At 40.6% G+C, this 12,574-nt stretch overlaps 1 protein-coding gene across 1 annotated transcript in view; it reads right to left on the reverse strand.

Moving 5' to 3' along the window:
* The window catches only part of LOC123983449 (dynein axonemal heavy chain 9-like), a 137,072-nt gene that overhangs the window by 113,847 nt on the left and 10,651 nt on the right, over positions 1-12,574 (reverse strand). Inside the window, 7 exon segments of the mRNA XM_046069706.1 lie at positions 232-494; positions 639-835; positions 1,933-2,068; positions 2,258-2,499; positions 5,736-5,844; positions 8,689-8,835; positions 9,380-9,506. Of these exon segments, the coding sequence (XP_045925662.1) occupies positions 232-494; positions 639-835; positions 1,933-2,068; positions 2,258-2,499; positions 5,736-5,844; positions 8,689-8,835; positions 9,380-9,506 (1,221 nt within the window).

A 12,574-nucleotide genomic window follows, 5' to 3' on the forward strand; every position in this document is an offset into this window, starting at 1 on the left:
AGTATGTATAGTAGTGTAAACAGATTTCAGTCAGGTAAAATAAGATAAATCTAACCCTAAAGCGTGTGTAAGTGTTCTTTAACCTACACTTAATTTTCACCAAGAAAAAACAAACTGATTTTAAATCCTCAGCCAACCCTTTATAGAGGAGGTGACCATAAAAATAACCACAGATCGACGTTTAGGAACACACACAAACATACTCTCACACTCCACTTGACCAATACCCACCTGTCCACCTGTTCTCTAAAGTTATTCAGGGTCGGTGGGCTTTCTGAGACGCCGTCATCAGCATAAACCTCCGTGTCCTGGCTGGTGAGAACGTGGCCGTACAGAAGGAACTGGCGCATGAACTCCTTCCTGTCATCCACATACAGGTAGCTGTAGCGCTCCAGAGAGTTGCGAAACTCGCAGCACGTTGCCATGACACCTTGCACGCGTTCCATGAGGAGATGACGCATGTCTGCCAGATCAGCCATGTCCTCCATATCGGCCTGAGGGGAAAGGATCAGAAGCCAATCACAGCGTTGTGATAGTTTTCTTGAACATGTGGCATGTTGATGGGAGTGATCTGCATTTCAGATATTTCAGATGAAACAGAAGTTCTAGATGTTGGGAATGCATCAAATCATCAGTACCTGGTAGTGGGGAAAGGGGCTGTGCTGGGCGAGACGTGGCACCAGTGAGGAGATTCTGAACACATCATTGATGAGGCTCTCCACCAGCTCAAAGAAACTGTCTCCTGCCCCAAACTCCAGAGATGGAGTGAACACCATGTCAGGAACCTTCAGGTCCAGCTGAGCCTCAAAGAGAGGAGCCACGGCAGCTCTCTGGTCTGGACCCAAAGGAAACAATTTGGAAACAGTTGAATCTGCCGTGTTACCAGGTTCAATTTAAAACTTTGTTCCCCAAACGGAAAAAAACATAACACTGTCATCTCTGGAGAATGTCTGCACGTGGTTTATGGAGGGAGATAAAAAAAAAGAAGAATCAGGAGAAAGAGGAGTGGAATAAGAAGGCGGGAAGGGATGCAAATTGCATCTTCTTCCATTACCTAACCACATTTCCTTGACCTTAATAGAAAATTTCATGAGGTCAAGTAACGATGCAAAGCAGAATCTGAGAATACTGGCTGGTTTGAAAATCTGCAATTCCATGACAACTGAGCAAACTCCATATGGAGCTTGAACTCCAGATGGACAAGGGAATAAGTAAGTAGACAATGACAATTCTATTTTTGTTATCATTTGTTTTAGGGATTTTGTCAATAGATTTTTTTGAAATAATAATTCATATCAGATGGTTTTATGTTTTTCAGGCTTGACAAAATACACTAAGAAGGAAAGTACTGAAGATTCATTCCTTAGCCTCTAGAGGATAGCTGTGCTGTTATCATAGCATCCCCTGAGGTGTTTCCAGGTCAGTTCACTCAGTTCAGAACCTTACTAATCATATAAGACAGTTCACATCCACACAAAGCAGAGAGGAAAAAAAGAAGGAAGTAGAAGTGAAAGAATGTGTAGAATAAGGGGGAGGAGACGAGGTGGACAGAGTATCAGTCTGGCAGCAATCCCAGTCCATCTAAACTGGTTGACAAAACTCATGCCAGCAAGCAAGTCCAGACCTACTTAATGTCCACAGCCAAAACAGGCGGACACCCAGTTGACATCAAAACCCCTAGGGATGTTTTGCTTTGAAGCTGTCCAAGTCAGAGCTGGCTGGAGGATGATGTTTTTGGTTCGCTGTGGAATCAGGGTAGCAGGGCAGGATTTTGGATATTATATTTAGGATTAGGAGGGCAATATTCTGGCTTTGGGGCAACAATAGTAACACTGCTAACATCACTACAGCGCTATAAGTAGTAAGTGCGTGGGTTTTTTTTTTTTTTGTGATTACATTTTTATGTGCATCATTTGTCCTTGAAAGTCCTACCAGTGTTATCCAGGAAGAACTTGAGTGAGCGCTCAATGCTGTTGAAGAATCCATCTATGATCATGTCATCAATGTACTCCACGTAGGCCTTCCATTCTGCAGAGGTCTGCTCGGCTCTTAGCAGCTCCAGATTGCTCTAAGACGTTGCAAAGCGTGACAGTGATACTGAACCATCAATTCTACCATATTTGCAAATCACTGGAAACATTTCAAAGCAAATCAGGAACTGCTGACTTCATAATGACCTCGTAGAATGATGAAATGTGAGTGCAACTCAAAGCCAGTTTTGAATACGTCACACAACGAGGAAACCTTTTTTAACCACCTTGAGCAGGAAGTGGATCTTTTCCCCAGAGGACCGTATCAGACCGTAAAACCTGTCCAGCCTCTCAGCCCTGTCCTCCAGACTGAGCAGTGCGTCTTTCTTGCCCTCTTTCCTGTCAAACATGGGGCTTGCCCAGGACCTCATACAGCTCTGGATCTCCTCCACATTGTCTTTGGCCCTCTGGAGTCGGCTCTCCAGGTCACAGACGGCGTCTCGCACCTCCTGGATACACTGCCAAATATCTAGAGGGTAATGGATAATAGAGGCGGTTAAGAGGTCAAGAGGAATGAAAATAGGTATAACCGGGTATAAATAAATGTTTTAGGTTCCAATATATATTTGATCCTATTTGGATTATTTTTCCATGTATTTTATTTGCAGCGCAAGCTTAGACAACAATATACCTGCATTAAATTAATAATGTGATTTAAATATGTCTGACAAGTGACTACCTCTGCATTAAAACAAACCTAACCTGGCCTGCAGCTATAATATCTTGTATAGTAGTATTTTGTATGGTATCCATATATGGATGGTGGCAGTGTGGATCTGTTGTGGCATGTAGGTTTGGGCAGGATTTAGACAATTTGATAAAGGCAACACTTTAGAGGTGTGGTTCATCTGCAAAATGTTATTGAAACGGTTTGCTGTAGCTCGTATCATGAATCAAAACTGCTGCCGACAGCTTCTTTATTTTTCCACCTATTAATGAACAAGAGAAAGAGTGTACAGCCACGCTGGCAGCTCTGTGGTGGTGCTTTGAGCAAGATTGTAATGTCTGCAAGCAGGGAATATTTATTACGTTCACCATCTTAGTTTAGCATGCTAGCATGCCGACATTTGCTAAGTATTGGAGTCACTGAGATTTGGACCTGAAGATGGTGCCAGTCTGCCAGATGAAGGTTAAGGGATCACTAAAGTGATTACTTTTCCTGAGGGGATCATGGATCCATCCAGTAATCTAGCAGATGAGACATTTTCAGTCAAAACCAATGACTGAAAAGTCAAGGAATCAAAAATGTCATTAGGATTCAACATCTGGGCCGTACATCTGATATTTGTTTAGATATTTCAGGATGGACCAATGTGGTAAAAAGGCAGAGTAACTGAACTACAGATACACACAGGTCCACATTTCCATCTCTAGAATCCTAATAAATACTAAATAGACTGGCTCTGGATCCAGTTGACTGGCTAGGGCCATTTTTTCTTGAGCTAGACCAATAAAAGCAGTCAGGCTGATTTATCAGCTGTTATGAGCTTACCACAAATATATCAGTGTTGCCAAACATGTCTGCTGATAAGTAGGGGTGGGAATCACCAGAGGCCCCTAAATATGATATTATCATGATACCTATGTCACGATACGAGATTATTGCCGTAAAATGTCCTGCTCAGTACTTATCTTGATCACAATACCTAACAAAACAAAGGGGTCCTTGTGTTTATGGAAAAACGTTAATACGTGCCAATATATGATCATTAAACTCAGGCCTTATAATCCAATGTTGGTAGGTCTATAACTCTTAATTTAATTTGCATTTCAGGGTGTAGTCACAAAATAGGAGTCAGCGACTGCCAACTGTTTCAGTTGATATGACAACGAGGTGCATTAGCCCACCAAGAGTGTCCCCCTGCAGTCTGACTGCAAACTCCTCTCAGCATCAGATGTTTAGTGCACTATATAATGCAGCATTGAACATCAGGACTGTATAAAGTAAATTGGGTAAATGAATTACAAAATTGAAAAGTGATGTACTAATTAAGTATTAAGTATTCGATACAAGGAGCACATGGATACAACATGCTTGTGAAAATGTTATCGGTTTTAACATAGAATGAATGCCATGTTTCCCTACACATGGGAAATTCACTTCAAATACATTTTTCACTGAGTAATCTAGTGCCGCCAGGGCCAGAAGAAACAGGGCCTCAGAAAAAATGGCCAACATATGCACTTTTACCAAATAAATCTACAGAAGAAAAATCCTCACTAGCTTTCCAGAAGTCTCCAGAATGCACATACACACACACACACACACACACAGGGCACGACATAAACTGCAGAGGGACTGTGAGTTTATCCCCACAGACAGTCGAGTGCATCGGCTTGTACCGTAAACACTCTTCTCATTTCTGCTACATTCTTCTGGGAATTCTGGAGTCGAAGAAACTGACAACATGCCTGCCAGCAGAGTGTCAAGCAAAGCTTATCAATGATTGAACACCTCTCCCACTGTTATTTTATATGTTTTTCAAAATGCAGAGCGTCTCTCTGTCATGTCTCAGAGCAGCATGCTCTGCCCCAGAAGTGACAAGGATGAAGGGAAACACCGTGAAGGAGGAACAAGAGAGGAACATTTTCTATAATAACCTGTCAATTTTCATACAAATAAATATCTGCTCGACTATTTAGTGCTATTTTTCTACATCATATAATCTACGATGATCTGGCAAATATATATACAGTGTATATTTGGATAGCTTTTTCATTTGCTGTTTTTTCCTAAACAAAAATCTCTGGTAAGCAGAGGAAAAGACATCACTTAGCTGGACTGATTCTCTAATTGGCGGCTTAGGATTCAAGCTGTCAACAAATTACTTATTCACTCTATTCTGAGTGAGATGAGAAGATTAATATCAATCTCATGTCTGTGTGTTAAAGGATAAATTCGGTATTTTTCATCCTGGACCATGTTGTTGTGTCTATGTGACTAATTGAGACAACATTTGAAATTGGTCCAGTATTGAGCGAGCGCACTGCAGCTGGCAGCAGCTAAACAGGGCTACAAAGTTATCCTTGCGGGACATTGCGCCCTGTCAGAGTACGTCCACTAAAGTGCTTGTTTTTGCCACCAACAGGCTCAGATTGTCATTATAAATGTCTGAGAACACTGTGGATAGGAGCCCCAGAGAGAGAGACCTTTTTTAAAGAGTAAGATCATTTCTGTATCACCAGAAACGTTCCTTCTATCACTCTGATCAAAGAAACCATACTTCTTCTGTAGCACCTCTAAAGCTTTCACTTTTTCCCCCCTCTTTTTACAGCCGAGTTTTCCACTTGTTTCCATTTGACTCACAGGCATGAGATTGATATTGATTTTTTCATCTTACTCTTCATCTAGAAAGAAAGCAAATAAACATATTTCTTGTAATGTTCAACTATTTCTTATGCCCATGTTTTCATGACGAACTATTTCCTCAGAAGTTCCATTGACAACTGAGCACAGCGAGGTCAGTGTGAAGACACTTTGCTGTAATTTAGTGAGCATCACAAATTAAATTCCATTCATCAACACTGTACTGGGCTGGAGGTAGAAATCTCAGAAACAAATATCTAAAAACCTGGTCACTTAAACTATCTACATGGCTGAATGCCACTAGAGGTAAGTGAAATTGAGTTTTTTTGTAATTTGGGCTAAATATGCCATTCCATTCTTCCGTGCTGTATATGGTAGTTATTAGTTTGTGTCCTGACCTTGGCTGTTCCAGTTCAGACTCTCCTCAGCCTTTTTGAGCTGAGCATCAATGTCCCTGAGCTGGTCCCGAACCAGAGGATGCTCCACGTCGAGCACAGAGTGCATCACCTGCCGCCAGACAGTGGGAGAGAGAAAAAAGAAACAGAGAAAGATGTAAGGTGACGTTCAGCTCATATTAAGTGTGTACAGAAATATCGTTTTTAATATGACTTCTGTGTGTCTTTGAAGCCTAGAGCATCAAGACAGGATGTAGTTCTCATTAAAGTCACTGTTAGCTGGATCGTTCCATGTTGCTGTGTACTTATTGGACTTGAACTTTTAGCTACCTGAAGTAATGAAATGCTGTATTTTTTAAATGCAATCGTCTGATTGAGGTAGCTGTGATACATGTGGTTGAGCTTTGTAGCAGCTGTCCTCTGTGAGCTCATTGCATTAGTTATTGCTCTTACATTGTTTTATGCTGCAATATTGAAATTGCCCTTTTGCCCCCATTCCCACTTCCCATTAAGAACAACAATAACATTATGTGTTTGATAGCGTCAGTGGCAAAGAGAAGCATGTTTTATGTACTAATTCTTTCATTTAAGTCATAAAGTGGATGCACATCCCTCATTAGCGTAATTAGAAAATGAAATTCAAATGTTAGTCTTGTTTGTTAGCGCTCTACATGCACAGCAATCACTGTAGTTCACTTGAGTAGAATGCAACCGCTCCATACAGCCACGATAGCAGCTCCACGCGGCTGCAATGCTCTTTAAACAGAAAATGATACTGACGGATAGGAGAATGCTATTTGTCTCAGATTTGTATCAGAAGTGGAGGGAAAATGCAATATGTCCTGAAAGTGGTTAGTCAGTTAGTGTTGTAAGCCTGCCATAATAATTTCAGATATCTTGTATACAAATGTAAAAGTTGAGCTGTTTATTAGAGATATGAGCAAAAAGCTGATAACTCAAAGCAAGATGTCATAGAAAATATAATTTATCTTTTACAGTGTCTTGTTAAGAACCAAGATGTTGGACAATATTAAAACTGTGACATCATGGTTGCACTGGAGGAGACATCAGGCTATCCTCAAAATAATGATTAGTTATCCTCTGGCTACAACCAATGTCCGTACCAGATTTCTTGGTAATCCATCTAATACTTAGTTGGATTGACCAATGTAAGCATAGCTAAAAAGCTCCATACTGACATGCTGTGATGTCAAAAGGGGAGACTTTTGAGGAACTGCTACGACCAGCATCCCGAAGGTCACAAAACGGACGGAGACAGCCGAAGACATTAGTTGCAAGCCTGTCTACTTGTTCTGTAAGAATACAATTGCTGATGAAACACACAACAAATGTAACAGCTCGTTAATCAACCCGCAGTGATTCTTTATTCTTTCATCTCTATTCAGTTGTTGTGTATCATTATTACACAGATGTGTCCCTCAAATTAAATGTGTGGGTCTGTCGCCCAGCAAAAGACCTCCAGTAATGATGATGCACAGATTGTCTGGCTGGGGAAATATCACATAATGTTCTGACTACTGCTCAAGGACATGGTTGTCAAAATGGAAAAAACTTCATGTTCAATATTTGATTCCTTCTAACTACTACCTACAATGTCACATTTTTAACAAAATGTTATAGAACAGCACTGTCAAAACCACAGCCAGTGCAGTCTACAGTTGGTGTAGGGGTTAAGTGTCTTGCTCAGGGACACAATGGTGGATGGGTCACAGTGGGGGATTGAACCTGGGTCTCTCACACCAAAGGCATAGTCTTATCCATTGCACCACTGCCAACCACTACATTGCTTTAAAGTTGTGACACACACATCCACAATTATATGCAGGTCATGTGACGATCTTACAGTTCTGTCCGTCCTTCACGCTGTACATGCTATTATTAAACTGGTCAGATATTTGCTGAATTACGCACAAGGTGGTCCAGAGCAGCAGATTTCAATCTACACAATGTGACACGTTCCTGCTTCTGGTCCAGACAGAATCAACGACAATGACCAAATAACAGCTGGAATTATTTTCTAATACTTAAATGCAGGTCAATATTGAAAATAAAAGATTTTGTTAATCAGTGTTTAACATATAACAAAATCAGGCTTCACATGAGCTGTGTTTCTAGCTGTGCACTGTGTTGCTCATGCACTCCCACGGAGGGGGCCCATTGGGTTGAGAGAGGCTCACTGCTCTGCCTCGCAGGGGGCTTTCAACTAGGCATTCGCTATGGTGAGCCAAGGTCATGATGACATCCACCTTCTCTATGAGTCCAGCACATGCATCAAAAACACTCACTTTATTGCCAGAAATATTTCTAATAGATTGACACATACAGTATGGCACTAAAGCTTTAATTTTTTATATGCTGCTGCAGGGAAAATACACCATTGTTTCCAGTCAGAGGCAGTTTGGGCGAGCTAAGAAAATAATGGTGTCAAAAGTCAAACTGGAAAAATTTAGAAAGGAGGACTTTAAATTACGGACCACACAAAGGTAGAGCGCGTGAAGGCATATAAACAAATTTAATTACAGAGCTTGATCAGTTGTTCCCTGGGATCAGCTGGGGTTCACATGTACTGAGTATCTGGATTTAAAATGAACTCATGTTGGATTTAATGGATACAGAGTTTCATTGAAAGGAACTCCACAGTGCATGTGAGGACCTGAGAAATATTGCCCAACCAGGGATTTCTCAACCATTTAACATTGTAATCAGAGCTTGTGTAACCAATAGTGGTCAACTGACAGTAAACACGCAAGCGGATTAGCTTGCTAGCATTAGCTTGCTGGCATTAGTGTCAGCTCGACGACAGCTATCTGTCACATGACTCGCCTTGGGGGTCACAGCAGTACCTTGAGCATACCACTTGCTATGGTGAATGAGTAAGTGTGTAATTATCCTTTAATCCCGTGTCTTTGCTGCTTTTAGCCTAATCTAAACCAACCTTGTTGTATCGGCCCACAGCGAGCTCCAGGTTGGCGACATACTGCCACAGCTGCCCCCTGGTGGTGTAGATCTGCATTGCAGTTTCAGGGATGGCCACGGTTTGTCGGGCCTCCAAGTACTTCACTTCCCTCAGCACAGACGCCAGCTAGGAAGAGGTCGAAAGGGAAATTAGAGGCAATGTAAAACATGTCAAGACATTCACAAGCAGACCATAAAAATTGAGTTTTGGTTTTTATTAGTACAGGCTGCCAGTAGTGTTTGCAAATATACAATATCTTTACAACAGCTTTCCCCAATTTCACAATAACAATATAAAAAACTTGAATATTCCATACTAGAGTTTTCCACTTTCCACTAAATCTCAGATTAATGAGATGTAGGTTAGCAATTCTTCAGAGCAGCATCACCCGCCGTTACTGCCTTTAAGTGATGAAATTGAAATACTTTCCCATCTAATTAAAAAGATGAATTTAAAGAGAAAATACAACTTTACTGCATTTAAGGATTTAGACTTACTTATGCAGCTGCCGGCACGTACATGACACTTACTGGAAGATATTTGATATATCACCAAACTACTAAATCACTCCTGTCCACATTTGTTCAAAGCAGAAGGATTGTAAGCAGTGACACATGTAGCAGCCTGTTTGGGATCAGTTTTTACTAGCATGTGGGCGCAATGTAAAAACCTGCGAGCTGAAGTTGACTGAGATCAGCTGAGTGGCTGGGTCTCTGCTGATTAATGGCAGGCTGAGGTTGTACTGAGAACTCTCGCCCACAGTCTCTGTCCATGTCTCATGCAGGCTGGTGGAGTATCTGGAATATCAAACACAAAGAACACAATCTGCAATCACCAACAAAAGTTATTATCACAGAAAAACAATTTGGACCTTTCCCGGCAGGGTAACATTGTTTCATATTCCTATTAAAACTGCTGAAGCTGTTATTTCACAAGGCCAAAGGCGTGACAATGGCTCACGTTATGGAAATCAACTTAAGCAAAAAAAACAAACAAAAAAAAACCAAGCAGCTAAAAGGCATATGATTGAGCCATTTACCAATCCTCTGAGGTTGTAAACAGAATGAGAGGCGTGATTCGCTCAGATATCAAGAAGACAATAAGGGCAGCGGGAGACGGAGCAGTGAAGGAGGGTTAGATGTAGATGTGGGGGGTAATATGAGGATAAACGCTGATTCATCTGGCTGGGAACAGAGAATATGTCAGGGCTCTGTACAGCTATATCAATCTGTAAATAGCCACGATTATGATGAGAACTTCAGCGCACACTGTGTGCTCCTTATTGGATTTCTGCTGTGAGCTTCATTTCCTGATAGTGGCACCGCAGACGCAGAGGCAATCAAATTCCTTGGTCGCGGCCATAAATCACGCTGCATTTTGTCTGTGGGAGTAATGAGTGAGCATGCCCGTCCTGTTCCTGACTGGAATATGTATAATAATGGTGGCGTTCATCGGAGGCAGCGGCAATGATTATTACAGCATAACAAGCGCTCTAATTTCTGATGGGAGTAAATTGAGGGCAAAGAACTGGTGTTCATCATTCCATTACTCTGGGAGGGGGGGGATAAAGTGAAGGAGTGATATGAATATGTGTGTGAAGCATAAAGAATGGGTGATTGTTGGGGCGTGTGTAACTCTATCTGTGTGTGCACACTGTGATGTGCAGCTCATTCACAAAATAGTTATTCACATACTTTTGGGTAGAGAGCTTTAATACCACTACACTTGTAAGGACACCTTTAGACTTTCACAGCGCATACCCAGTTTAATAATAATCTCTTAATACTAAACTTTAGAAGGAAAAAAAAGGGCTGCAACAAATGATAATTGTTATTATCGTGTAATCTGCCAATTTTCTCAATCAATCGATCGATTGTATGGTACATAAAATGTCTCAAAAAAGTGATGAATGGCCATCACAATTTCCTCCAATGATTTTTTTTCTCCAACTGAATTAACTGCCCAAAACCCATTCAGTGTACTATCATACAAAACACACAAAAAAATTCTCATATTCAAGAACCAGAAACTACTGGATCTTTGTTATTTTTGATTGAAAAAACAATGACTCTATCAAAATAGTTTGATTAATTTTCTGTCACTCGACTAATTGATTAATTGACTAATCCTTTGTTATACTCTATAACATGCTAATCTTATTTTTCTAAAAACAAAAGCATATGCCATCATACACTCGTTTTACACTCATCAAATCAATATTTTTTATATTGGCAATTAATAAAATGACTTTGCAGCTCTGTGAAACCTTTCAGCCTCTTTTTAGTTCCTCTTTTGTTTTTATGGCAGCAAATGTACATCTTAGCCCCACTTTCATTAACCCATGTAGTCAGGTTCAACATAAAGCTATGATAAACTGACTGTTCACAATGCCTAGAAGATGAAATTAGCAGCTAACTAGCTTGTGAAGAAAGTCAAACAGTGTTGTCAAAACAAAGAAATGCCACATATGATTCCATTATTCCATGCAGAGTGCAATCTAATATACATTGTTGTCTTAGCCAGTAATCTGTTGTTTATGGCATTTTTATTGATGAATTAAATAGAAAAATACTTTGGGTTATGCTGTAGAGGAATGTGACGTGTGTTTAAGGGAGAGTGGAGTACAGTTTGAAAGTAATGTCATTCTTCTGCATTTTTATCTACAGTATAACAATATTTGACGCTAGCCAGTAATGGTTTTAGATTAGATCTGCTGTCATTTCAGATATATTGGCCTCTTGAGTGCAGGTATCTGCGATAGTGATCATCTTAAAAATGCCAGATACCAGGCCGACCGATTATTCACTCTATCACTAAGCCATACCAACTGTATAAGGCATAATATGTCAGGGATGTGGGTTTGTCCACTTGTGGGGTTCTTCTGCCCCTCGCGCAATTAACGCACATGGTCCTTGTTGCTTGGTGTACTCTGTCTGTCACTGTACATCCGACATTTAGCTACTATTGTCTGTAAGCCACACAGCAAGAAGTGAAACAGAAAGCGGTCAATTAACAACAAACCTACAAATAATTTTCATCCAACTTGGCAGTCTCCCTCAGCTCTACTGAGCTTCAAAGCTTCTTTAACTCATCAGGGTTGTGTCAGGCAGTAGTTAACTACTTTTAGCTACTGTCTGGTGAAGAAGTTGGTTTGGAAATCAAAAACAGAGCTAAAAAGAGAGTGAATATTGGATTCACCTGGTAGCCTGAAACATGACTCCAAATGAATATAATTGTCACACTGTGTCTGCTGGATGTGTAAATAGCAACTGTTTGCTAACTAGTTAGCCACGTAGTCAACATCGTAAGGTGATAATGTTGTCTTTACAGCTTGTTGTGCCCCAAGTGACCAAAAAATTCAGTAGATCTTTTTTAAGGCAATCATTTTAACTTATCATAGGAGGAAAATAACAGGTGAAACAAATTTCAAAATTAATTCCATTAAGGGTCCCAGTAAGCCATGCCGGGGAGCTTGCATGCAAATAGCCCTGGAACTAGCTCATCTTAACAGAATGCACTCTATAATGTTACCAATTACATTGTTCCTGCTGTGACATGCCAAAATGCCTGCTGAGAAAAGGGTCTATTAATGCAGGTCTAAAGGCCATGTACGCTCACACAATTGTTCTTAAATTTGTGCGGCTGACTGTGCCTCTGCTCATGTGTCACATCTGGAACTACATGATGTCACCGAAATCACTCCCTATTTACTATATAGTGCACTATTCACGTAGTTGCTTGTTTGTTGTGTACACCTAGATTAAACAAATGCATGGTCCTGCAATTAATCCTTCCTTCATGAACGTGTTAATGTTCCATTTAATATCAATAAATAGAGAGGTGTTTCTTTTATTTAGCCTACACT

The sequence above is a fragment of the Micropterus dolomieu genome, linkage group LG14 (assembly GCF_021292245.1).
Source record: "Micropterus dolomieu isolate WLL.071019.BEF.003 ecotype Adirondacks linkage group LG14, ASM2129224v1, whole genome shotgun sequence".
Lineage (NCBI taxonomy): Eukaryota > Metazoa > Chordata > Actinopteri > Centrarchiformes > Centrarchidae > Micropterus > Micropterus dolomieu.